Source organism: Vigna angularis, chromosome 3, assembly GCF_016808095.1.
Source record: "Vigna angularis cultivar LongXiaoDou No.4 chromosome 3, ASM1680809v1, whole genome shotgun sequence".
In the NCBI taxonomy this organism is placed as follows: Eukaryota; Viridiplantae; Streptophyta; class Magnoliopsida; order Fabales; family Fabaceae; genus Vigna; species Vigna angularis.
The window spans coordinates 7,079,566-7,107,541 of record NC_068972.1 but is presented as its reverse complement, the minus strand read 5'-3'; the positions used below and the strand labels follow the sequence as shown (position 1 = coordinate 7,107,541).

Genomic DNA, 27,976 nt, shown 5'->3' with positions numbered 1-27,976 from the left:
ATATCTCATTACTAAATATGTGTCATCTCAAAGATTATCTCAGTCATATGCATCATTTGTATCTCAATTATCTTCAATTTCTATTCCTAGTAATGTACAGGAAGCTTTGGCAGATCCTAGATGGACCGAAGCAATGGTTGAGGAGATGACAGCTTTAGAAAAAAACAACACTTGGGATCTTGTGTCCTTACCAAAAGGGAAGAAAACTGTGGGCTGCAAATGGGTCTTTACAATTAAGCATAAAGCTGATGGAACTATTGAGAGGTATAAAGCACGACTTGTGGCTAAAGGTTACACTCAGTCTTATGGTGTAGATTACCAAGAGGCGTTCACACCAGTAGCCAAACTCAATACTGTGAGAATACTTTTGTCGCTAGCTGCAAACCAAGATTAGCCTCTTCTACAATTTGATGTGAAAAACGCTTTCCTACACGGAGAAATTTCAGAAGAAATTTATATGGATTCTCCACCAGGCATGACTGATTCAATTGGAATGAAGGTTTGCAAATTAAAGAAGGCTCTATATGGATTAAAACAATCCCCAAGAGCATGGTTTGGAAGGTTTACCAAGTCTATGAAGGCTTTTGGCTATAGAGCAAGTAACTCTGATCACACCTTATTTTTTAAGAGAGGAAAAGGCAAAATTACAGCTTTGATTATATATGTAGATGACATGATTGTTACAGGAAATGGCCAAGATGAGATTTCTAGTTTACAACAATACCTTGCATCTGAATTTGAGATGAAACAACTTGGAAATCTTAAATATTTTTTAGGTATTGAAGTAGCTAGATCAAAACATGGTATTTTTCTATGCCAAAGAAAATATACTATTGATTTATTATCGAAAACTGGGTTGCTTGGGAGTAAACTAGCTGATACACCAATTGAACAAAATCATAAACTTTTTCAATGCTCAAATTCAGCAAGCATAGACAGAGGAAGATACCAAAGGCTGGTAGGAAAATTAATTTATTTGTGCCATACACGTCCAGATATCACCTATGCAGTGAATGTTGTTAGTCAATTTATACATGACCCACGGAAGCTTCATATGGATGCTATGCAGATTGGGCAGGTTCAAAAGATGATAGAAGATCTACCTATGGATACTTTACTTTTGTAGGAGGGAATCTTGTAACTTGGAGGAGTAAAAAACAACCTATAGTAGCAAGATCTAGTGCTGAAGCAGAATTCAGAGACATGGCACTAGGTGTATGTGAACTTTTGTGGATTAAAAATGTGCTATCAGATTTGGGCTTTACACAAAATGAAGCTTGAAGCTGGAATAATTTCATTTCCTTTTGTAAGATCAGAATTGCAGTTGGCTGATGTTCTCACCAAAATAGTATCAAGAAGATTGTTTAATGAGTCTCTATTCAAGTTGGGAATGTGTGATATCCATGCACCAACTTGAGTGAGGGTGTTAAGATATGCCAAATATTCTATTAAAAGATATTAGGCAATCAAATATTGTGTTAGTTATAATTTAGATATTAATATAATTTATGCACCTGTCATTTCTTTAATAGATGAAGGATTATAGGATCCTTAAATATATATATATATATATATATATGATACTCTACTCTTTGAAATAATATATCAGAATTATTCTTTAAACCTTTTATTATTTGTCACTTCACTCTTCTCAACTTTTTACATTGCATTTATTTATTTTATTTCAGTTAAGATCTTTTTTAATGATTTGATTAATAAATTAAAATTTAAATATTATAATATTATCATATAACTTTTTTTTTTCAAAATATCCATATTTATATAATAAAAATAATCACATATAAATTTTAATATTCAAATTATGTATAAAACATGAAAAGTTGAAAAGACTTTAAAAAGAAAAACAAATCATAAATTTTAATTTTAATTTATTAATCAAATCATTAAAAAATATTTCAACTTAAAAAAAATATTTACATGAAATTTAAAAAGTTCATATGTCAAATTACTAAAAAAACTAAAATAAAATAATATGTTCATGTAGAAATTTATCAAAACATTAAAAAATTAAAATAAAAGAACAGTGATATTTATTTTATTGTTGATCCTGCTATTTAAATTTAAAAGAGTTAACCATTCTATAGATTACTCTCTTCAATGTTAAGAAAATATATTGATAAAATTCAAATTAAAATAATATTTTTATTGACAATAGTTTCTTTTTAATAATATACCATTGGATATGCTTTTAGTCTGACCTTCACATGACTGGATAATAACTTGTCAAAAGTTGATAGCTCTACTAGAGAAAAATGATAGGTTCTCTTTTCTTGGTACGAAGAACCTATGTCAGAATTTGGGTATCCAATGATGTGGAATAAATGAAGAAATTAGAGATCCAAATTTATTGTTTGAAATTTGGTTGGAGTAATCATAAAATTAGCAAATAAGGTGCTTAGCATTCCTGATTAGATAATAATGTAAAAGGCATTTAGATTATTACGAGTGTATTTCAATTAAATCCAAAAGAATTAGTAGCAAGCTTTGTCTATAATAAAAATAATAATCATATTGGATAGTTAAACAGTTTTTACATTCTTGCTTAGTTATAGATTATCTAATTTTATTAATTTCTATAATAAGAGTGTCATTTTTTTATAATTAATCAATGTTAACAGAGTCAATTTCAAAAACCCATAATCAACTCTACCTTTAAATGTACAACACTAAGCACAGTCAAATATGTCACAAATCTTAATATATGAACTCAATCGATTTTAAATATGTATTAAAAGCTTCATATACGGCTCAAGGTATTGAGCTAATTTATAGTATTCATCATAATCAAATAATAATAATACTAATCATAAACTAGAGATGGAAATTAAAAAAATAATAGTAATAATACTTATAACAAAAAATAAAAATATAAAATAAGATTGTAAATAAATAAAAAATACTAGAAAGAGTTTGGAGTGAAATATGCAAAATTTTGTCTTTAAAGAAAAAACTTTCTTACTTTTAAAAGATAATGTAGAATGGAAAACTGAATAACACTTTTATTACTCTATTGTTTTTGTTGTATAGTATTTATAAGAAAGAAAAATGAATACTAATAAATATAATTAAATAAAATAAAAATTCATATTAAAATTAAAACTGTTAACCCACGAGCCTGTAAAAAAATATAGGTGATAGGATAATAATTTATCTATTCATTCACTTTTTAAATGATATTAAATGTTCCTAAGACATCACTGAATATTCAGAAATTTATTCAGGAAATCTCTCGAGTAAATGCATGGCAAGCAGAGTGAAAAATCACGTGTCTAACACAGTGAAAAGGGAGAAAGTCATAGTTAAAATCAAGAACCAGAACTATAATTTAATATTGGATGAGCTAACTTTCTCCTATATTAAACCTCATCTTTTCAATCATGCAAATAATTATTTTAATATAAACCACACAATATAGATTTTTTACTAGAAAAATAAAATAAAACATGTATGTTTTTCTTCAATTGTTTGATGTAATAAAAATTGGTTTAATATGTAAATTGTTATAATTTTAATCTCACTAACTTGTGGTACATCCGGATGCAATATCAATATTAAATACATTTTTTTAATTAAACATCATCACAGTATTATATACGGTAAAATTACGTCTCTGCATACAAATTTATAGTTTAAAGATAAACATGTTTATCGTATTTCTTATCAGTAAGTGAAAGTAATTTGAAGATCTATTGTAGAATCTCAACTCTACCATTTTATTCTTATCATTGAATTAATTGATTTTTGGGTATAGAGATAAGGGTGACAATCAAAATATTCATTTACACTTTTTTTTGAAGTCTTTTAACACCATTTAACATTATATGAGTGTATATGTGAAAAATAATTCGTTCCTTAACATAATAAAATTTTAAATTTATAATAAATATAATTATTTATTTTTTATTTCATATTCGTATTTATAGGTTTCGAAATGATTTAATGATTAATATAAACTTAATCATGATCCATTAGCTAATAAATATAATTTATTTGTAAATGTTTATAACCGTAGTCATCCTTAACGTTTGGCCGAACAATTAGTTGATTCGAGTCCTCACTCGGTCAATAATTGACTAGACAATTATACAATACAGTTTTAAATTTAAAAATAATATTTTTATTAATATTTTTTTCTTAAATAATCTAATAAAAATAAATATATTAACTAAATAGTTAAATATATTAGAAAAATATAACATAATTAATTAACATGCGAGATTAAAAAAATTCGCTCAAATTTTTTTATGAGAAAAACTTATTACAAATTACATCTCAGAAAGTTGTTCACTCTTTATTGATAACACATGATATTATTTACTCTTACAATAAATATTTAGAAAATTATTTTTAGCATATTTTTGTTTGATTAATCGTGTTAAAATATTTAGCTTATGAAGACTAATCTCTAACAAAAATATAAACCACTTAAATTTCATTCTGATAATAAGAGTTTAAAATCCATGTTATTATATTTCAAATTAAAACATGATGACTGATATCTCTTCTAAAATGATATGTAATTATAGTTATTAATATTTTATACCTTATATTAATAGAAAAGTGATTTTTCATTATATTATTGTTAAACTCGTATTCATTTGTTTTTCTACATTAATTCTGTATCTTCCAGGGAAGAGATAAAAATGTTTAAGTCACAAATTAATATTATAGGTGGTGAAAATTAATCCAAAAGTATTTAGCAAATTAATATTTGAACTCGAGTTATGTTACATTGAATTTAAAATTAATATATTTAATATATTGCTTATTTTAATTTAATTTTATGATAATGTGCTAATTTATTCTACAGATGTTATTTAGAAGTGTGAGAAGAGGGGAGTCAGAAAAAGGTTCCCAAAACGAAAATGTCGTGCATGTTAAGAGGAATCCAAACGAGTGCGTTTCTTTTCCGTTTCTACCAACAATTATGATTTATTTTCAGCTACACTTCCCTCTCACATCAGAACAACACTTCTCACATCAACAATCCTTCTTCCACAACCCATTATAACCCTTTGCGCTGCTCCAACTTCAACTTATTGTCATCAAAATGGTCAGTTTTTTTCTTTCCCTTTTCCATACGATGATGGAGTAAGGTTTTCTGTTCTGCGGGCTATAAAAAACTTTACCCGTATGAATAAAAATTGAAAATTTATGGTGTTTGTTTAGTGGGTCTCTGTCTTTGAAGGTGCGAGGTAAGTGGTTTTTGTTTTCGTTGATCTAATTTCTTCCGCTGAGACGTTGTTTGTTTCATTGTGCTGTTAATTTGGTTGGTAAGAGTAATGTGTTATAAATGGCAATTCCAAGGTCATAGCATTCTGGTTCTGTAGAATAGTTATGATTATAGTCTGGGAATTTTTGATTTGGTTACCATTTTGGAGATTCCTGTTGTTGGTTTGTGGAACAGGCAATGTAAATGATGCTATTGTGATCTCTACTGTTGTTGGTTTGTGGAACAGGCAATGCAAATGATGCTATTGTGATCTCTAGCTAATATTGGACCATGAGTTGAAAAGGGGCAAGTGTTATTAGTGTTTTGGAATTATTCTTTACATCAACCCATAGATACATGACTCAGAAGATAAGCATAATATATGATTTGGCTTTTGCATGCATGTATCTGTTATAATACTTTATGGAAGAGGGCGTGATTGGAATTGCACTTGTGATATTGTGAACCATTTCAGTTAAATCTTTAACCATTGTTGTAGGAAACTGTTTGTCTCAAGTGTGGCGATAAAGGCTTTGAAGTTGCATTGGTTTTTTGCTCTGGGTGTCAGGCTTATGCGCTACATAGGTACTTATTGTCTGTGCCCTCTTTCTGCCTTCTTGGATGCACTTATAGCAATTATTTTTATCATACTTAGCTGAAATGCCACTACTACTTTATGCTGCTTGAACATTCTGTAGAACTTCTGGAGTAAAAACAAAGGATGTAAGACTGTACTTTCTATAGCTTGAAAATCCAAAAAAATAATTGGAATGATACTCACTCCTTAGTATTGATACCCTGATCACTTTTATAGTGTGTAGTGATTTTTTTATCCATCACGTCTCTGTAAAGCATATATGTTCTTTTGGATATCAATGTAAGTGCTTTTAAGATTATGATTTACTTTCTTAGTCAGCTTTTAACATTAGTACATAGCTGATAGTGCCTCTCTTTTTACTGCCATACACAATCTTGAAATTTATATTGGTATTGAAGGTGTGACCAGGGAGTGTTCCCATTATAGCTGGTTTGGATAAACCGAAGGATTATTGAAGAGATATCCAACATCATTGAATAATTCCCTTTTTAATTGGATCTATTTTTCTCCCAATGTTTTATACTAATAGAAAAACTGCAATTTGTAAAGTGGCGATTTCATGTTCTTTAACTCCTTAGTTGACGTTTGATTTCTTAGTTTTCCTTTTTTATCAGGTACTGTTTAAAGGGACCTGTGATTTTCACTGGTCCTGTTAAATGGTTTTGTGATGATTGTGTAAAAAAGCTAAGGTTACCACCTTCTCTCGACCAATCTACACCTCTCTCATCTGTAACAAGAAACTACAAAAATTTGGAAAAAAATGCAATCCAAACCACAAGAGTATTTACAAATTGCGAAGAGAGAGTGAAGAAACGCAATAAACTGCTAAAAAAGAAGAATAAAAAGGAACATGAGAAAGGAAAAGTCAACTCTGCCTTCGTTGATGAAACAAAGGGTGTACTATCCAGTTCACATGACCTTCAGCATCCTCAACACATTATCAGCAGTGAGTTAACGAATGAGTGTGAAGCAGCTCCAAGGGATGTAACTAATTCTGATTTAGGTCTCCAATCTGTTCCATTTTCTGAAGGAGCTACCTGTAATGATTCAAGTTGTATAGAATTATACGGTTGTGTTCATGCACAGCCTTTAATTGATCCGATCTGGAGGTACAAAAGTTGTTTTACTACCTTCATTTGAAATTGGTGAACTTCTATAGCTGTTGTGGTGAATATCATTTGAAGTTGAATTTTCTGGTTAATAGGGGAAGTATATACTTCTGCAATGAAACTATTGGTGCTGTCAGTGGACTTCTTGCTCATATGTCCGATTTAGCATGCTCCAAAGTTGTAGAGGAGACAGGACATTTCCCAGAAGTGCTTCATGCAGAATTGGTTCCAAGGTCTACTGTGTGGCCCGAAAGTTTCAAGAGTAGGGAGCCAACTGATCAGGACATCGCTCTTTTTTTCTTTCCCGACAGTGAAGGGTGATTTTTCTCAGACACTTTTTGCATAATGTTACTATTTTTTTCTTTAGTTTGATGTACCTGAATATTACTTCCTTGGCAGAGCTGAGAAGGTCTTCGACGCTCTGGTTGATGATGTCATTTGCCATGAATATGCCATAAGATTTGTGGCTAAAAATGCAGAGCTTTTAATTTTTCCTTCCACCGACCTCCCAATCTCTTGTTGGAGTGAGCTTCGTTTATTCTACCACTTCAGGGGTTCATTTCAGTATAGCTTTATCTGTTTAGCTTGAGATTACATTTTAACTCGTTTGTCTTTTGGGCAGGATTTGAAGCTAAATATTATTTGTGGGGTGTCTTCAAAAGAAAGCACACTCGGGAACAGTGAAATAATGCTGCATGCGGAGATTGACGAAGCTCTTAGGTTAGCTTAACCATAGCCATAGACATAGTCCATCATCCAATAAGCAATAGTGCTAACAGCTACAGTTCTAATGCGTACCACTCCTTTGCTCACTGTCACTGATGTAATGATCATATCACAAGCATGTTGAGGATTAGAGTGAATAGAATAGAATAGAATGTGATGAAAGCAAGAGTTGGGATGGTACACCCTTGTTGTGACTACTTCATTGTCCGAGATATAAGCATACATGGATGTTGTAGGAACCATTTGAAACTTCCTCATTTTGTCTGACCAAAGTCTTTGATTGTTGTAACCGGTAAGCACTGTGGCATTTGTTCAACAGTCTCGGCGTTAATGTGCCATAATCTATCTTACTGAAACGTTTTTCATCACAATGTTATTTGTATTTCAGGAAGGTTTGGGCCTGTAACTTGTAATCCCACCTTTGTTCTATGCGTAAATAGGTGGAAACCATGCAAATTTATATTGATATTGCATGTTAACACTGTTAATGTGACCCTGCACAAATATAATGGTCCAAAACCGGTGTGGACTCCATGTACCCGTTTTCTCTCTATCTAAGCTTGGACTATATAACATCATCTTATTAAGAAGACAATAATTTTTGGATGAACTGAACTTGAAGTATTTCTGGCTGAAAGTAAAAGGTTAAATTTTCCTTATTATGAATGTAAAGATAAAGATAATTTTACTTTCCTATTGGATACATAAGCCAAATATCAGATAAGAGGGAAATGGAGAGAGACGTAAAAACAGAGAGTTTAATGTTATTGTACTTTTTTTTTTTACGTGATCAAGTAAATAAAAACAGTTTTAGATGACTTCCAAGATAGTTACTATAAACCTAGCAAACTTCTTCTATGTAACATCTATATTAAGAGTTATGTAAAGTAATTTATATTGCTAATAGGTTCACATTAAACTCATGAAAAACATTAAAATTAAAGTTAACACTTAATGGCTGTTTCTTCCTGTACCCTATTACATTTATTCCTCCACCCCATTGTGAATTTATTCTCGCACTCTATTAAATTCCGGAAATATCTTACGAAAAAACCACCAAACACTGTTCCAGATCAAAATTTCCGGATGTTTATATTTCTGTTATGGGGTGCAGGAAGAAATTTGATAGGATGCGGGAAGAAAGTGGGCACACTTAATAGTTCTTCACCTTCTTCTGTGATTGAATTGGGCTGCTGAGATCACTGTGTACGTGGGGTTCGTCTAACTATTCGAATAGTAATGTTTTTTACTCAAAAATAGAGATTGAAGAAGCCGTAGCCTCCTGAAGACTCTCAATTGAATATGCACATTTACAGTAGTGAGCACATGTGGTGTCGTATACAAAACAATGTAGCATCACATCAATACCAAATTAGACAATGAAACAATTTTATATGATGAATTCATTAAAACCAACTTTACATTTTCTACATTCATATCATGATGATAATGTATGACAACAACAAAAATGATAAATGTAACGATAATTTTTTAAAAATATTTTGGATGTAGAGTTGAAAGTTCACTTAAAACAATTTCTTTATCGCGTGCTCACTGTAGTATTCTTCATGTTAGAATAATTTGTACATTAACCTATCATAATATCTAAATAGTATTTTAATATTGAAGTTAGTTCAAGTTCAATAGATAAAACCGTTAATATTATAATAAATACGTAATAAAAAGTTTCAACAATTATACATTTAATTTGTATTTATAGTTTCTTTTATGAACTTTTCATTACAATCGGGTCGATTTCTTTTAAACTTGATTATTAGTATATTTAGATTAAATAAATGTTTAGCTAACTCTACTCTACTACTAATGACCGATCAGGTTTTTTCATATCCAAACAATGTTATTATTATAATGGGTATGAACCGGTCACCGGTCCACATACAATAATGTAGGTTTGCCAAACTGCTTGGTATGAAGCTGGAATCTTCTTAATTTACACTTGCAACAGGACAAATTGTAGCAGTAGTAAGCACAAGTATCACGCCCCAAACAAAAAACCATGTAACATCACATCAAGAACAAGTTAAATATGTTTCATGACAATATTGTACATACAGTGAACGCTATGATATCTTAAAGAAAAAAAGGAAAAGAAAAGAAAATATGTTATCTAAATTGTGTTTATCTCCCTCTAGTTAACAACAATATTTCTGTATAATTTTACTTAAATTTGAAAATTATTTATATAATTTAAATTACTATGAAGAAAAATATCTATAACATGTGTTCAATTCGATAAAAAAAAATCTACAAATAAATAAAGAATATAGTTTACTGTTATGGCTAGTTTGCAGGAGAAAACCTGAAAAGAAAATGAGGATGGTTTCTCCGGGATTCTAATGTAAGAAAAAAGAGTTTTATGAATTGAAATATAAATTGTTTTAGAAAAAGTGCTCTCTTTTTTTTTTATATGTTTCGTTAATTTTAATTTTAATTTTAATATTTTTATATAGGAAAAAGAAGTTCTCTAACTTCTTTCAATATCTGGTTTGACTCTTTAATGTATAATTCTTTCGCTAATAGAGTTTTTGGGATATAGTAAAAAAGTTACATATTTTTAGAAGTTATAATTTTTTTCTTGATTTGAAAGAAAAAAATAATAAGTTTGACTAAGAATATAAGATAAAATCTATTTTTTATTATTTTAACCCATCCAACTCTAGATTATGTAAATCCTATTTTTAATATATATGATTAAGAGTTGTTTAAAAAAGAAATTTTTTCATACGAAATAAAAAACCAAATGAATTTAATTAATACGTTCTTACAATTGTGTAAAATTAAATGTTTTTATTTATATTTGAATCATTGTTCCATTGTGAAATTATAAATTCTATTTGTTTGGCATTATTAGAGACATAAGTACAATAATTAGATGGATAAGGTTGCTTTTGAGTGTACTAGGTAGCAAAGTAATGAAATTTAGTCCTATAATAATTAGTTATAAGGAAGAATATAAGCATCAACACAAAAAGAGAGATCTATCTCCCCTCTCCCAACATGGGTTACGTAAGTGTTTACTCAACCTCAATACATATAAATCAATAGATAGCTAAGATGAATAAAATTTAATACACATAATCATAATTACGTAAAATTATAATTTAACACTTAATTAATAAAATATATTTTTTATATACAGTTTTTAATGATGGTTTGGTTTTTTACCCCTCCATGTATATTTATTGGAGATGGATTTTTATGGCATAATTGTGTTTATTTTGGATGCTACTATTGATTTTTGGTGGACTTAATAATGCTTTTGATTGAGAAGAAATGAGTGACAAATGTGCGTTTCAATCAGTGAAGATAAGTGTTTGTTTGACAAAGGAAACCAGTCTGGTATGATAGGACTTAACATTACTTTTGTTTATGTTCGGTTTGGTTATTTGATTTATGAATTAATTACATTTTTAACTCTTTAAATATAAATTTGTAGATGAAATATGGTCTGATTTAAAGTTTAAGAGACTTTAAGCCAATTTTCATTCCGTTCAGTTTTCTAATTTTGCTTACATGTATGGGAACTCAGCATAACATAATTAGGTTCGATGTACTGGAAAACAAAATATTATAACACTACAAATTTTTTATTAATTATGATGAAATATTATTGACGAATAGATTTTACATTTTAATTTTAATTTATCAATAAATAATTATAAATAGATTTTACATTTTAATTTTATTTTATCGACAAATGATTTTTTTAATATAAAATTTGTCAAAAAGTTTTGTCAATAAATTATAATTATTATTATTGACAAATATTTTTATTAATATTTTATCATCATAATTATTTATGACAAAATTTATTAGTAAACTACAATTCTTATTATCATAAATATTTATGTCGATATTTTATTATTATAATTATTAACATTTTGAAATATTTTATAGTTAATTAGAGAAAAGTTAACAGAAGAGAGAAAATTGAATACAATTATGTTGTTTTACAATGAAAAACAATAGGTTGTTTTACAAAAACAAACTACTTTAGGTAGTGTTGTCAAAATGGGCTGTAATCAGTGAGTTAATTTGGCTCACTACAGGTTTAAACCGGATTGGATTTAAAAAAAATATTATTTTTTTTATATAGATTAGTTTTTAAGCGAACTCACTTAGAATCCAACTCACTTGGGTTGAACTCGTGGTGAGTCGGGTTGGCTCACAAACCTACCTAATTTAATTTAATTATTTAATATTTTATGTTTCAATATCATTAGTTAACATATTTTTATTGTGTTGTATATGGGATAAAAAAAGATGTTTCAGTAGAGAAAAATATTATAGATTTATCTATTCAAGACTCTAATATTATAGATGGACAAGTGATACAAAAATTATCAATATTAAAAATTTATTTGTTCGTCTTTTGTGATTGTCTTTGATTACGCTTGAATTGCATGATTTTTTTTATTTTGAATTGTCTTTGGAGTTTAACATCATTTTAGAATGAAATTTATTTAGATTTGAATTAAAAAAATATAATTTTTTATTTTAAAAAAATTATAATTAAATGAGCTAGCGAGTCAACCTGTTTAACCCACCAACCCATAATGGGTCGGACCGGGTTCAAATTTTTTCAACTCGCTAATAAGTGAGCCGGATTGGGTTAACTCACTAAGTGACCAACACGTGGTGGATCAGACCAGGTCGAGTCGGGTTATCCGTTTTGACAGCTCTAACTCTAGGTGACATTTACATGATTAGGATGTGATTCCTAAAATATAAGAACTAAGATTTATTCCTTCTATAAGATAGAAGAATAACTACAAAACAAAATTGAATAAAGAAATAAAATAAAAATCTAAATTGAAACACTTGACAACGATCTCATTCCAATGATAAATTTGTGGGTTCTTTGGATAATAAATTTCTTGCCTAATTTAATGAGTTTTTTTTTTCTAATATTAATGAGAAATGGGTGAAAAGAAGAAAAAAGGAGAAGGGGGTGGCTTGATGGTGATGCAAAGATTTGTCAATGGCCCACACAATTGACATTGATTATCCTTGATGAAGTGTAGGTAGAGGATGTCGATGACACTGACAGTGATTGTGGTTGTTGGAGATAGAAGGTGAAGGAGGAAAGTGTGAAGGAAGAAGAGGAGGAAATAGAAAGACAAACAAAGGATGAAAATGATATAGAGGTGACAGTAATGGCATGACATCCGATAACAAGAAAAAAGATGAACAAATAAAGAAAAAAGAAAAGGAAGAGGAGGAGGAAGAAGGATACTTGTGCATTTTATTTGACTAATGTTACCAACAAATAATTATTAACAGAAATTTACCAATGAAGTTGTGATCGTCGCTACCTATAAATAAATTTCTGGATTTGTATGTAAAGTCTACCAATTACCACTTTACAAATGAATTGATGTCTATCGGTAATATGTCAATAAATACAATTCACAGACGAATTTTTATTATTATTGATAGATTGGATTCATGAGTAATATATGATTTTTTTTTTGTAATGGAAGTTTCATATTGTAATGAATGATTTAAAAAAATCTCAAAATTAACTTGTGATTTTAACATTTATTGTGATTTGTATTGTATGAATGTTCGGTTAGCCTAAGGTTGGACAGTCCCATCAGTCCGGAACACCTAGTAAACCGGTTGGTGAAGAATATGAATTGAGCGGTCGGTCATAAGCGAGAATTAAGGTTAAAGATGATTACATTAACCATAAGTACGATCATTACCACTTGGATTGTGATTGGACCAACATTAATCCAAAGCTCGTTCCAAAATCTATAAATACATGTTTGAGGTATTGTGGTAGATTAGTTACATTTAATAAGTATTTTATTGTTAGAATTGTCAAATCTTTACTAACTTTGACATCAAAATACTTTCTGCAAGCAACTTCTAAGATTGAACGGTAACAAGAATAATAACTTGTGTTTAGAGTAAGATAAATGGAATAAGAAGAACAATTAACCTCGATTCCATAAATCAAAACATGATATTCATTGATCAATCTAGTTTTTAGTATCATAATTGTACTAAATTCCGTCCTTTTACCTACGACCTATCCCTCTTTGAAAAAAAGACAAAACTAAAATTAAAAAGACCAAAAAAATAATAATATAAGTTAATACATAAACATAATTTGCTTTTGAGGATAATTTGTGTGATAAATCATTTGTAAAACTAATGATACACAATTCCAAATTTGAACCAAAAGAAGCTCTACGTTAAAAAATGTTTGTAAATGTGTTTCGCTATATAAAACTTGCTCAATATTAAAAGAAATGACATAATTAAAGGGATTTTAAAAATGAAAGCATGGAAGGAGGAGACCTTTAAGAACCTTTATCCATCTATTGACTATTGAAGGAATTGAAGATTCACCACTCCATCATTTCCTCACTTTTGCTTCTCGGTTTTTTAGAAAGTGATTATAAAAAAGCAAATTGATATATTTTTTTCAACGTTTACTAATAAGTTATTATTTTATTAAAAATTCCTTTTTCCCCTTTAAAAAGGTTATCCAGACAAACATATTATCTTTCTGGTGTATTCACTTTCTTTTCGTGAGATTTTTATTTTTTTGGTGTTAAGTTAATTCGAATATTTTGTAATTGATATTTTAAATTTTTAATGTGGATTATAAGTTATTAAATTTAGATCAAGATATGCCAAAAATAATTAGCCGTCACCTTGATTAAAATCGACCCAAGCAATTATGTATTGCACAAGTTGATGTCTTAGTGTTACATGGACTTTATAATAGTTAATGCAATGTTTAATACATATAATTATTTAAAAAAAGGATTGTTTTTTTATAGTGTTTGGATTTAAAGGCGAATTTGGGAGAATGGAATTTAGAAGAGAGTGAGATGAATTTGAGGTTATTTAGATTAAAATAAAGATGATAAAAAATAAAAAATTAAAAAGTTTAAAATGATAATTAATAAATGATGTGATAGGTTTAATATATTAAAAAAATGTATTAATAGAAAAAAGTAAAATATTATTATTTTTTGGGTTAAATATGTTTTTAGTTCCTAAACTATCAAGCGATTTTGGGTTTCGTCCCTCTTTCAAACTAAGGTATATTTTAGTCCTCCTTTTTAAAAAGTCTTTCAAACTCAACGACGTTAAAAAAAGGTCGAGGTAGTTAACGGTGAAATTGTAGGATTTTTTTTTTCTGACATTGAGTCAGTCTTTCTCAGCTTTTCTCTCTCCCTCTCCCTCGTCTCCTTCTATCTTCCACTCCTTCCATAAGCTTTTCTTTCCGTGGATGTAGCAAAACAAAAACGAAACCATCCAAGTTCAATACAGTGACATGAAGAGCCCGGAGTAACATTGATCTTGACAACATTCAACAATCTAGTAAAGGGGGAATAGGAATGGGTTGTTCAACACTCCAAAGTCCAATTCATCCCGATATGAAAGAGATATTTGAAAGGTGTTTTTGAATTACAGTTTGAATGTAGTAAATGGTACTAAAATTGTATCTGAATTTTTAGTGTAGGAAAGGTAGTTTAGAGTGTTAAAACGAAGGGGTGATGATGAATTTTGGAATGAATTGCAGTTGCAGGGATGGTACAACAGATTGCAAAGGGACGAAGTGGTGGCGCAGTGGAAGAAGGTGAAGGGAAGGATGTCCCTGCACGTTCACTGCCACATCAGTGGAGGTCATTTTCTGTTGGACATGTTAGCGAGGTTAAGATACTTCATCTTCTGCAAGGAGCTACCAGTGGTAAGCTAGTTTTGCAAGCATGAAATTGAAGGGTCAGTGAACGAAAATTGAACATAACATTATGCAATTGCGTGTGTTAATCAGGTGTTGAAGGCAGTGGTTCACGGCGATGTCACTGTATTGAACCTGTATGGTTTCGTTTTTGTTTTGTTACATCGACTGAAAGAAAAGCTGATGGAAGGAATGGAAGATGGAAGGAGACGAGGGAGAGGGAGAAGGAGAGAGAAAAGCTGAGAAAGACTGAGTCACCGTTGGGTTTGGAAGACTAAAATCAAAGTTTCCTTAAGAAGGAGGGCTAAAATGTACCTTAGTTTGAAAAAAGGACGAAATCCAAAATCGCTTGATATTTATTGTATGATATTTTTTATTGTATTTTGAATTATTTTTGGAATTTAACATCATTTTAGAGTGAAATTTATTTAGATTTGAATTAAAAAAATTATAATTCTTTTATTTAAAAAAAACTTATAATTAAGTGAGTTAGTTTTAATTCAAATCTTTTCAGCTCGCTAACAAGTGAGTTGAATTGGATTGATTCACTAAATAACCAACCCGTAGTGAGCCGAGTCAGATCGAACCGAATTACCGATTTTGATAGGTCTACCATAAATCCACTAACCGAAACAAAGTCTATAAAAAAAATATCATTATTATATTTAAGCATTACCATACTGAGACTAAAAAGAAATTCCACATTCGAATAACCTTTAATACATTAAATGTTTCAAGTAAAATATATAATGCAACTTTAACATTTATTAAAGTAAATAGATGGAAGACATAAAAGGAAGAAGGAGACAAATAAAAGAAAACATGAACAAGTTATGTCTTTTTAAAACATTTACCCCCTTATTTTCGTCATATAACTATAAATCTTTTTTTATTCCCGATATTTTGTATAATTAATTAATTATACATTTTTCTTTATAAACACTTTAGCAGTTTCTAAGATAAAAATGTAAAAAATAATACCGTACATTGCAAAAAACTTAAAAAGACTTACATGATTGATTTAAAAAAAAATATCATCATTTTAATATTATCTTGAAAAATGTTAAGAAAATAGAGAGTAGAGATAAGAATGAGTTAATTCAACTTATTATGAATTCCAATAGGATTGAGTTTGAAAAAATCATTTTTTTTAAACGTGAGTCTAATCGAATCTAATCAACTTAGTGTACAGATTAAATGAGTTAGAATCGGATTAAAGTTGTGTTGACGTATAATGAGTAACAATAATTTTTTATTATTATTTTACTATTTTTATAAGTTTTTTATTATAATTTATTTTTGATTATGTAAATTAATAATTTAAGCTTTTCAAATAATAAAATGTTATTCAATAATATTATTTTTTTTCAATGTTATGTGAGTTGACTTTATTTTAAATTACCATATTTATAATAGTTATATAAAAAATATGAACAATTTGATTGTAATGTTACAAAAAAAAATTAATTATTCTATTTTGATTATACTACTATAAATATATAAAATAAATAGAAAGTAAAACATTGAATCATGTTACTAATTTACCAATGAGTAAAGTTGGATTACAAAATTTTTAACTCACAAAAAAAAGTAAATTGAATTGAACTGACTCGTCTTTAGTTCAAAATGTGGTGGGTCTGTGAGCCAAATTGAATTATTTTAACATATCTAATTAAAATTAAAAATTAAAAAATAGTCATATTTTAATAAAATTTAACAAGTTGGTAAAAAAATAAATGTAATTTTAGTGTTAAAATTAAACAATATAAAAAATATAAAAAAGTACCTGGAATAACTCTTCTCTTTATATTTACTTTTATGTTTACTGTAATTGTGACATCCCAAAATATATAACAATGTATATACGTAGAATGCATCAATTATAATAATAGAAAGCAGTTAAGATTACACAATAGATTGAATTAAGGAGTACAGTTATCCAAGTCTGGCTGGAAAACTTTTAAAACTTAAGTACAAGATCACAATTCTCCAAAACACAAATTATGATAACGTGGAGACTAGAAGTTTTTCAAAATAAAGAGCCATTAAACATAATAGCTAGTAGAAATCCTAAGCACTAGGAGCTGGGTCTTCCTCAACTTCCAAAGCTTGCTCCAAAGGTACATCATCACCTACTGCTCACATCCAAAGGATTGGATGATCATCGCGAGGGGGAAAGCAAACATATGCAACACATACAAATGCAAGGGTGAGCTAGGTCTCAGACAATCATACAATTCATTTTAAATCATTTATTTCATAAGACTCATCAAAACAAACATCTTATCATATTAAGACTCTAGACACGTCCGGACATAGAATGTATGTAGAGCTGGGGCGGGTTGTGCACTTGTGATGGCCTCTACTGCTTTGCAAAGCCATTGCCGAGGGGTTCCACCCGACCATACACAAGGCTAGTCCGTTGCCGCGGAATAGACCTCCAGTGATAGCGTCTACCCTAGGACCTCCCACTACTCCCACCACACGCGTCAATCCTCTCTAAGTGAGAATGAAAGACCGTTGGAGTGTTAGGGATAACCCCCCATATGGAAGCCTCTTACATTCATTCAATACACTAACCGATCCCACCGAGAGATCTTAATTTCACATTCAATCCGACCACTTTAAATCTCATGATATTTCTTTTGGATCAACAATGTACATCATAAACCACTTATAATCATACACTTTCAACCAATCTGGATCACATGAAGATGCATTCATAAATTGTAACCGAAATATTAAATAATATAACACATAACAGAAAATATCACCACTGGACGAACACTATTTGGACGAGCGCCAAAAGCCCTTGGGCGGACACTGTTTGGACGAACGGCAAAAGCACTTGGACGAACGTCATCAAATTGATTTGGACGAACGCTACATGACGAACGCTAAACAACAGGCCGAACACTTCTTTGGACGAACGTCATAAATCGATCTGGACGAACGCTAATAAAACTGACCGAACGCTCTCTGCCGAACGCTAATGCCTGAATACTATAAGGACGGACGTTATCAGACCCTAGGCCGAACACTTATAATCACATCAACACCAAGGACGAACGACTAAGATTCAAACTTAGAATACTAAATAAGACGAACGCTCACACTTTGAATTTCATGATGGCCGAACGCGCAAAATTATAATTTAACCAAGGCCGAACGCTGACGAATACACCGAAACCGAACGTTATAGATCCAGACTTAATAGCATAACCTTAATGTCGAACGATCAAGATTAAACTTAAGAATTCATTAAGGACGAATGACTGCACTTTCTAATACCAAATATCGAACGCTCAAGATCACGTAAATATTAATTTAGGTACGAACGCCTAAAATTACTAATTCCTGTATACAGTTGAGACGAACGTCTAATATATCACTGTAAACAATCGAACGCTCGTTAACACAGAACCGAATGCTAGTACCTAGGCCGAACGTTAGACTACTGTCGAATTCCTCACTGTTTTGGACGAACGCTCAAAGATTAAACCTTATCAACAACCGAACGCTATATAAGACGGACGTTTAGAGTCTTGGTTGGATAACTAGATTACTTTGCCGAATACTTAAATATTGGCCGAACGTTCCAGATTTACACCTAAGAGTATTAAATTAAGATCGCACGCTTAAATCACTGAAACCTCAAAACCGGACGCTCAGAATTGCTAATACAGAAACAAGACCGAACGCTAATAAACCATAGCGGACGTTTCAAGATTCAAGCCTAATCCGTACCCATTTAACAACGAACGCTCAAGTCCATTTTACACTCAGACGAACACTCTAAGTATTTTTACACTCGAACGAACGCTCAAAATCACATCATTATTACAGACTATCCCAATTAAAACCGAACACTATAATTATCAAGAACGAACGTCACACTCATGGGAGGACGAACGTGAACTCTCGTATGGGAGGACGAACGCGAACGCTCATCAACTGAAGGCCACACTCGACAGGACGAACACGAACGCTCGTACTGAAAACCGAACGCTCAGCATAATATTGGTGTGGACGAACGTTCCAAAATTGGCTGATTTGAACGACCGTTCAGAATTTACCGAACGTTTAAAAAAATTGGTCGACCAAGTGATCGTACCTTAATTTGGACGAGCGGCGTTTCTGCAGAATTCTGCAGAATCGCGTGAAGCTTTCCAGAACCCAGAAAACTCCATTTTTCCAACCCCAAAACTTCCAGATTTACTTCAAAACCAGTAAAATTCAACAATTAAACTAACAAAATCTAACTCCCCTTACCTCTTGAAGACTTCCTTTGCTGAATCTTTGAATCTATCCTCCTCAAGATGTGCAGCTCCAATCACCTCCAAAAACTTTGAACTTCTCCTTCTCTTACAAAAATGGCAACAAGGTAACAAGGATCTTCTTCAGTTCAGCAGCCCTCTTCACCTTTTATTTCTTAAGTTGTGAAAGGTGCCAAAATATGGGAGAGGAAATCACGGACGTTGCCTCCCCTATTTTCCCAATAAAACAAAAACTACTTCTCCCTAGGACAGCCCGTGCTTCTCTGCTCCTCCACTTTCCTGCTGATTTTTCAACATCCATGCCCCCATCCCTTTCACAAATAATAATAAAATAAAAAAAAGGAGCAAGGTCCTTACAGTAAGACCCTAGGAAATCAGCACTGCAAAGTATATGTCAAATCTCAATTATTGCATACCACGTCACTGCTCAGGGTAATTAAAACCCACTAAGCACTGCATGCACGAGTGCCACTTGTCTCGATAAAAGCTTCTGAAGTTAGAAGTGGGAGTGCAGGTGTCGGCTGAGGGAACGTTCGTCCGTTTGACGTGGATTGAACAAAACTGAGTTTTTGAAAGACTCTCCCACTCACCTGCACGCACTCTTCTTCTTCCTCAGAACTCAACTCTCCATTTTTCTCCACCTTCTCTCTAGAAACCTTCACCTTCTCTTTACTGTAACTCATCACCTTCTTCTCCGATCACGTTTCAGAACCGTAGGAACGTTCCTGGCACCGTGAGCTTCAATCCGAACCGAATAGATCCTAGTTCTGTAACCGGTAAGTCACTCGACTCTGGATGTTGATCTGAACGTTTGTTCTGTAGTACAATGCAAACTAAGATTCAGTTACATGCATGGGTTATAGGTCTGAGTTGTTTCTGATTTCTAGTGTTTTAGATTAAGTGAAAGTTGTTGAGCGAAATTTGAGGGTAGAACGCTGTTAGAGGTCGAACAAAACCTTGCTTTTCGGGAGTACACTGCTATCCAGGTAAGGGGAGCTTATTAAATTTAATTCGTATGTTTGTCGTGTACTGTATGAACATTATGTGTGTCGCATGAAATATGAACTGTGTTATTTGATTGTTGTGATATGATCATAAGTATGAGTTGATATGAGTATTTGAATATATGAAATATATATATGTATGCTGAGAAATGAGTAAATGTAAGTGAAACTTGAATATGAACTTCTCTATGATAACGTACGTCCGACATCAAACGGTTCTTGATCGTTTGGTGTTCTAGTAAAACTCTTTGAATTGAAATACTTTCATTCGGGAAGATTTCCGGTCGAGGTTGAACTGTGTCGACCTACTGTGTCGATCACCCTTGTGACTACAGATCATCCATCTGTGTCGACCTACTGTGTCGATCACCCTTGTGACTACAGATCATCCATCTGTGTCGACCTACTGTGTCGATCACCCTTGTGACTACAGATCATCCATCTGTGTCGACCTACTGTGTCGATCACCCTTGTGACTACAGATCATCCATCTGTGTCGACCTACTGTGTCGATCACCCTTGTGACTACAGACCATTCATCTGTGTCGACCAACAGTGTCGAACCCCCTTGTAATACAGATCATTCATCTGTGTCGACCAACAATGTCGAACCCCCTTGTAATACAGATCATTCATCTGTGTCGACCGACAGTGTCGAGTACCCATGTTAATACATGTCGTCCATCTATCTTGTAGTCGGTCCTACTCTGTTTTGGAACGAGGTAAATTCTTCGGCCTCGTTCCTCATGCTCGTCCTCATTATAAAGAGGGCTGAAAGTTCGTGATTTTATGTACTTGGACTGAAAGACAAAAATGAAAATGAAAGTGAAAGATTATGAATGATGAACATTATATGAAATGAATAAACGGTTGTGGATTTTGGACGAGCGTTCCAGGGAGGAACGACTCACATATGTTGAATGTGGAATTTGGTAAAGTATGACTGTGGGCATGCTAATGCTGGCTTGGTCCATCCTGATATTCCGTGACACTCATCTTCACGTAGAGGAGAGTAGTTCATGTGTGGGAATGGCAGGAGGTCCTTAGTCCATAAGTTAACATGGGCGACGTAAGAAACAGACTAACCTCGAGTGGCAGCTGTCGAGTATAATACAGTTACTACATCACTCGGGTGCAAGGACGCCTGTAGCTACACAGATTCATACAGTCCGGACGGTCCGTCTAGAAATAATTGTTGGATATTTATTTATTTATTTATGTTGAATCATTCTGGTATGTTTGACTTGATTGAATTGATACTTTAATGTATGAATTAAATTACATGAGCTTACCCTGTGTTTCCTTCCTTGTGTTGTCGATTGTCTTTGTATGTCCGTCTTGTCCTTGCGATGATCATCCATGTGGATGGGAGCAGATGGAAGTGAGCTGCTAGAAGAGGCGCTGGCAGAGGAAATTTCGGAAGATGTCGATCCGGTTGAAGTAGGGGTTAAGGTCGAGCCCTAGAGTGCTCGACATGTGGTAGCCTTTAGTATTTTGTTTAGTCTTAGAATTTGGAATATCGCTGGCTACACTACTTTTTGTACTTTAAGCCGTTCGACGATTTGAACCTCGTATCTTTTTGTAAAGACTGCACTGTTTTAATGATTAATGTAATTATTTCTGATTATGGTTATCACTATATTTTGGGATGTTACATTTACCAAATTATAATTTTGGTATTTATGAAAAATTAATTTTTGACAACCATCATTTATTATTCTTATCACTTTTGTTTCCCTCGTTTTATATTATGAATGCTTTTTTCTTAAGTTAACCTCTAGGATGATTGGTTGAATATAATTGATACACGAGGTTTCATGTTTATGATACACTTTATGACCTTAGGAATAATTTATTAATTCAGGTCATGTCACATAATAATTTTTTAAATAATATTCATTCGTTTATTAAAAAATTTATTAAATCATTCAACTCTTGCAATTTTATAGTTGATAGATTATATTTTTAAGACTCTTACTAGTTTTGATTAAAAATATTCATTAACTCAAATTATTTAATAACTCAATTTGATTTAATTAATCAAATAAGATTATATTGAGTTTTGTTTATGATTGAGTTAAATTCAATCTATCTTAATTTAACTTATTGTTATACATATTAAGAAGTGGATTATGTTGATTTTTAAGAATATATTTTTAAGTTTAATTAACTTTACAAAATCGAGATAATATTTGCTCTATTTATATATTATAATCTTTCTTTATTTTTAGTTAAGATGGGATTTTTTACCGTTGATATTATCATGTATTTTATTTTATTAGTATTATTATTATTATTTTTATACTATTAGGATTTTATTTAATAATTTAGATAAGATAAATATTTAGTTTACATTTTGCAGAATGAAAATATCAATGATTAAAGAAGATTATCAATAAAAATGGATAGTTCAATTATCAGGAAAATCAAATATTTAGATACAAATTCATTAATTGGTTGTTCAAAACATCCAAATTTAGTAATTAATGCGAATTGATGGTAAAGATAGGTAAGAGATTAGAATATTTATTATTAGGTTTACCCTTGTTTTTAAGACATTAAAGTTTTTTAAGTAGGGATTTAAATAATGAAATATAAAATAAATGTATATTATTTAATATTTTTACATTGAATTGGATCAATAAACCTAACTCTAACTCTAATGAAGTAACTACCATATATAAATGCTTTTTAAAATTTACTTGCTTACTAGAAATTAGAATTTTATAACAAACAATCATTATTTTTCAATATATTAAAGTTATTTGCTTTAATCAATAAATAAGCATAATTTTTTTTAATAAAGCAAGTTTTATGAAATTATACAATAACTTATCTATTTTATTAATTATATCATTCAATTGAATGATTACATAAGTACTAATTCATAATATTCACATCAACCATTCAACAATAATCAAATTTCACACCTTAAATCATAACTATTACTAAATAATTATATTAAACAATCATTTATTAACTCAAACATCATTCTCATAATATAACATGATCAAACATAAATTCATACTTATTAGTACAAAATAAAGTAAATATTAGCTTTTTTTTACTTGACATAAACCAAACTCTATAAAGAAAACATAAAACAACTTCAACGTCCAAAACTTCCTATATATCTACTTCTACTAATCAGAAAATGTGATCAGAGTACACCATTAGTATCACTATTCAACCGAGAGTCTTGTAAAAGACTCAAACTTAACATGCAATATAAAGAAGGCTAACAAGCAAGGAAAAAATGAAATGAAACGAGTAAAAATTACTCTATTAAAGAAACTAATCATTAGACTTGAAAATCTTATCACTGTTTATTTAAGCAGGGTTTCTGATACTCAAATAGATAAACACAATAAAAGGACTCTTAGATAAAAGTTACATTATTCTAAAAGAAAAAAACTTATAAAAAAAAGGTCAAAAAACTCTCAAAAAAATAATTTATAAAAAAATTATATATTTTAAAATAATAAAATTTCATTTGTAACAAAAACTATTTATATTAAAATATTTTAATATTTAAATAGTTGAATTTATTTTTAAACTACTAACACTTTAAATGTCATTTTATAAATTTATAAATAATCAGATTTAAACTACTATCACTTTTAAACTACTACAAGCATCAGCTTTTGGATAATATCAAATATGGTTGCATGTGGATGGATAATGGGTCCAGATTTAACGTTATAAAGAAGAACACGAGTCACCAACCAGAAAAGAATGTATGACCGGCTGACATTCCACAAACTTAACCACCGTTTCGAATCCACTGCAAAACTAGTGTTAACGTTAAAACTTTTTATTTTATATACTCAAATCACGAATCGGGTCGAATATCCAGAATCTTTAATTTAAACTTCGACCATTTAAACCTGCTTTAATCCAAATATTTTTATTCAAATAACCTGAATTCCTATAACCCGACCCAGACCTCTATTATTAATGGTTTCGGGTTTGGGTTTTTTTTTACTGAGCCCTACTTATAACAGAAAAGCGAGTGAAACTAAGTGAGTAATTTTAAAAAAATTGAAACAAGCTTTGTACTGATCCATGAAAGCAGGAAGAAATGGTAGAAGGTAGAAGAATAGTGTGTTCCCCATATTCTTTTATGTCCATTTGCTTTTGGGTCAAAGGACTTTATTTTTGTCGGTGGCTCTCTGCATATCCTAATTTAAAAAGAAAGAAAGAGAGACAGTGGAGAGAATATAAAACAGTAAAAAGAATGTTAAGGAAGTGTACGGAACTGAGTACAAGTCGGTCAATGTTCACTTTCTCACAAGTCTTGACATTGGGAGACTCATTTTGAGACAGCAAATTTCTCAACTTTTCCTTTTTTTTATATAAAGAATACTTTAATTATTATTATTATTATTTTTGAAAAAAAACTGAAGTCAGTTTTTCAGTTTTTATTTATTTAACTTAGATTATATTTTTTTAAATTTTAATTCAATTTTATTATTTCTTTTAATATTGTATCAAATAATGTTAAACTCAATATCACTTATCAATTAATAATTATTTTAAATAATTTATTTTTTGTTTTAAAAACTTTTCATGTGTCATATGATATTATTAGTATGACTTGAAAGTAATAATGCGATGTGATACTTTGATATGAGTAAAGTTTTCTATATTGAATTTAATTTAGTTTTATTTTTTGTAAAAAATTAAATAATATTGTTTTTTTTTTAAATTGAAACAAATTTTATGTTTTTTATAAATCTTATAAAATTAGTTTTTAGTAAAATTGACATTTTTATTAAATATTTTTAAGATACTTTTAAATTATCTTTAAAATTTATATAAATTTATTTAAAATTGTGTTAATTAGAGTTTGAATATGATTATTAAATCTAATGTAAAATGGAATACAAATAACGCAATAATATATTTTCTTAAGATTTAAGTATTAATTTTATATATATATTGATTTTTGTTCTAAATTAAATATTTAATTTTAATTATATTTTTATAAGAGTTTATTTAATCTCTTAATTTTTAATAAAAATTAGAACTAATTTTTTTAGTTTTAGTTCAATTTAATTCTTTAACTTTATAAATTTAATTATTTTAATCAAATTTTTATAATTATATTTTATTATTTTAAACAATTTTCTCAACATTAAAATAAAAATAAATATATAAATAATTTAAATATTATCATAAAATTGGCTTGAAATGTCAAATAAAATTAATAAAATTTGGTTAAAAAAATTAAATTCACACGTTTACAAGTTTAAAAACTAAATTGAGTCAAAAAAATTTGATTAATTTTAATTTCACTACAAATTAAGAAATAAAAACATATTTAAGCTTTTTATAGTTATTCTCTCTTTCAAAAGTTATTTCTTATTTTCAATTTGGTATAAATTTTAAAGTTAATTTAAATATATATTTTCAAATATTTAATAAAAAGATCAATTTTAATAAAAATATAAGAATAAAATTTATATAAAATAAATAAATATTGTCTCTTTAAATAAAATATTATTTTATTTGTACAAAAATTAAAATTAAATTGAATCTAAAAAACAAAGTTATATACCAAATTGAGACTTTTCCCATAAAAATAAAAAATTAAAAAAAAATTAACATGTAACACCAACTTTAGCACCGTTTGTATAATACCAACAAAAGTGATTCAATTAAATTATTTTTAAAAAAATCAGAACCAAATTGAAAAAAAAAATGAAAAAATAAAGATAAAATAATAATTAAACAAAAAGAAACGCACTCATTAGTTTTAAATCATTTAAATAAAAGCTTAATCAGATTTAGATATTCACAACATTTTTTGAATCCTGGAATATATTCATGCATAAGAAAGCTATTGGCATATTAAAGTCTACAAGCAGTTAACAATTTCTTATTTTCCTCTTTTTTATTTTATTTTTATATTTAAACAAGTTGTTCTTCTTTATTTAAACTTGTAGCATAAATAAAATTAAATATTAAATGAAATTAGATTTTGATTTAATAGAAGGTTGATAAAAGATATTCTGTTCACATGTTCATAATTGAAATATAAAGTATTAACAATGGAAATCATATTATTCATAATTACTTATAATTTACTGTTTGTTGTATCCTTTTATGTCTAATAGAGAGATTCTTTGGTATTTTGTGTAGTATACTACCTTCACTTTCTTTTTCTCCCTCCCTTTTTCTTTACACTTCAAAGCTTTCTCTTTCTTTCTTTTTCTCTTTTCTTTTCCTTTAATAGTCTCAAAGCTCTCTTTCTTTCTATTTTTTCTTTCTCTAATATTAAATGAACAAGCTACTAAAGGAAATGTTGAGCAAAAATAATTTTTTTTTATATTATTTAAATTAATTGATAGATTATTTTGAGTTAATAAAGTAATTATTTTGGTATTAATTAATGTTTATAAATTAATTAAACAAGTTAGTTGTTATCTTTATTTACCTTAAACACTCGTAACGAAATTTATTTTATAATTAAATAAATTATAAATAAAAATATGATTTTGAAGAAGTTAAAATGAGAGATTTTGTATAAAAATATTTGAAAAATTTAATATAATTTATAAAAAATATTTTTCTTGTAAAAAATGTTATTAAAAATATCATCAGAACTTGTTGAGATATATAATAAGTTATTAGAGAGAGAAACTCAGAAGCAAAGGCTAAACCAAGTTTAATATGATCAGAAGCGACTTCATCTTTTTAAATAAAAAATTCCAAACTTTGTAAATTAAAAAAAGTAATTAAAAAAAAGAGAGATTTCATTAAATATAATCATCCAGTTCTATAAAAACTGATCGTTAACAAAATAATTAATTATTCTAAACCAATAATATGGTTTAAAAAATCCAAAAATTATTTTCTGTCTTTATTCAATTCAAGCAATATTTATAAGAAAAAGATAACTAGAAGCTGTACAATAAATAAATGTGCAGTAAAAATTCATACTAAAATACACTAACTTTAGTAGACAAGATCTATTTGAATATTTGATGGAACCCAATTGGGTTGAGAAGGCAAATACCTTGAGAGGAATGTTACAAACTATATATATTCTCTAAGGTATTATTATGATAATTAAAATTAGGCTGCAAACCAACTTCCTAAATTAGTTATATTTTTCAAGGTTAACATTATTTAGTTTTATAATAATTTATTGCATAATAAGCACATAATAAAAAAATTTATTTATCCAATAATTTATTATTATATTATTTATGTAATTATTATAAGTATTATTTTATATGTACTACACATATTATTTCTTAATTGATTTTACGAAAATAAGGTGAGCAAGAAAGAAAAT

General features: G+C 29.4%; 2 protein-coding genes across 2 annotated transcripts; both read left to right on the top strand.

The window, feature by feature from the left end:
* Positions 1-4,856: 4,856 nt before the first annotated feature.
* Positions 4,857-8,147, top strand: LOC108325075 (uncharacterized). The gene is made up of 6 exons (XM_017558076.2): positions 4,857-5,074; positions 5,733-5,818; positions 6,446-6,940; positions 7,036-7,257; positions 7,340-7,464; positions 7,563-8,147. Exons 1-6 carry the CDS (start codon positions 5,072-5,074, stop codon positions 7,622-7,624), a joined length of 993 nt encoding a protein of 330 aa, XP_017413565.1. The 5' UTR covers positions 4,857-5,071; the 3' UTR covers positions 7,625-8,147.
* A 6,901-nt stretch (positions 8,148-15,048) lies between these two features.
* LOC128195741 (protein STAY-GREEN, chloroplastic-like) lies at positions 15,049-15,686 on the top strand. Its single transcript, XM_052874139.1, has 3 exons — positions 15,049-15,107; positions 15,188-15,401; positions 15,486-15,686. Exons 1-3 carry the CDS (start codon positions 15,049-15,051, stop codon positions 15,633-15,635), a joined length of 423 nt encoding a protein of 140 aa, XP_052730099.1. The 3' UTR covers positions 15,636-15,686.
* Positions 15,687-27,976: the final 12,290 nt, after the last annotated feature.

Excerpts from the sequence above, each read along its gene's own strand:
- LOC108325075 (XM_017558076.2), top strand. Across the intron at positions 5,819-6,445 it reads CAGGCTTATGCGCTACATAG|GTACTGTTTAAAGGGACCTG; the intron begins GTACTTATTGTC and ends CTTTTTTATCAG. Across the intron at positions 7,258-7,339 it reads TTCTTTCCCGACAGTGAAGG|AGCTGAGAAGGTCTTCGACG; the intron begins GTGATTTTTCTC and ends CTTCCTTGGCAG.
- LOC128195741 (XM_052874139.1), top strand. The coding sequence starts at position 15,049 with ATGGGTTGTTCAACACTCCAAAGTCCAATTCATCCCGATATGAAAGAG. Across the intron at positions 15,108-15,187 it reads ATGAAAGAGATATTTGAAAG|AGTGTTAAAACGAAGGGGTG; the intron begins GTGTTTTTGAAT and ends AAGGTAGTTTAG. Across the intron at positions 15,402-15,485 it reads TCTGCAAGGAGCTACCAGTG|GTGTTGAAGGCAGTGGTTCA; the intron begins GTAAGCTAGTTT and ends TGTGTTAATCAG.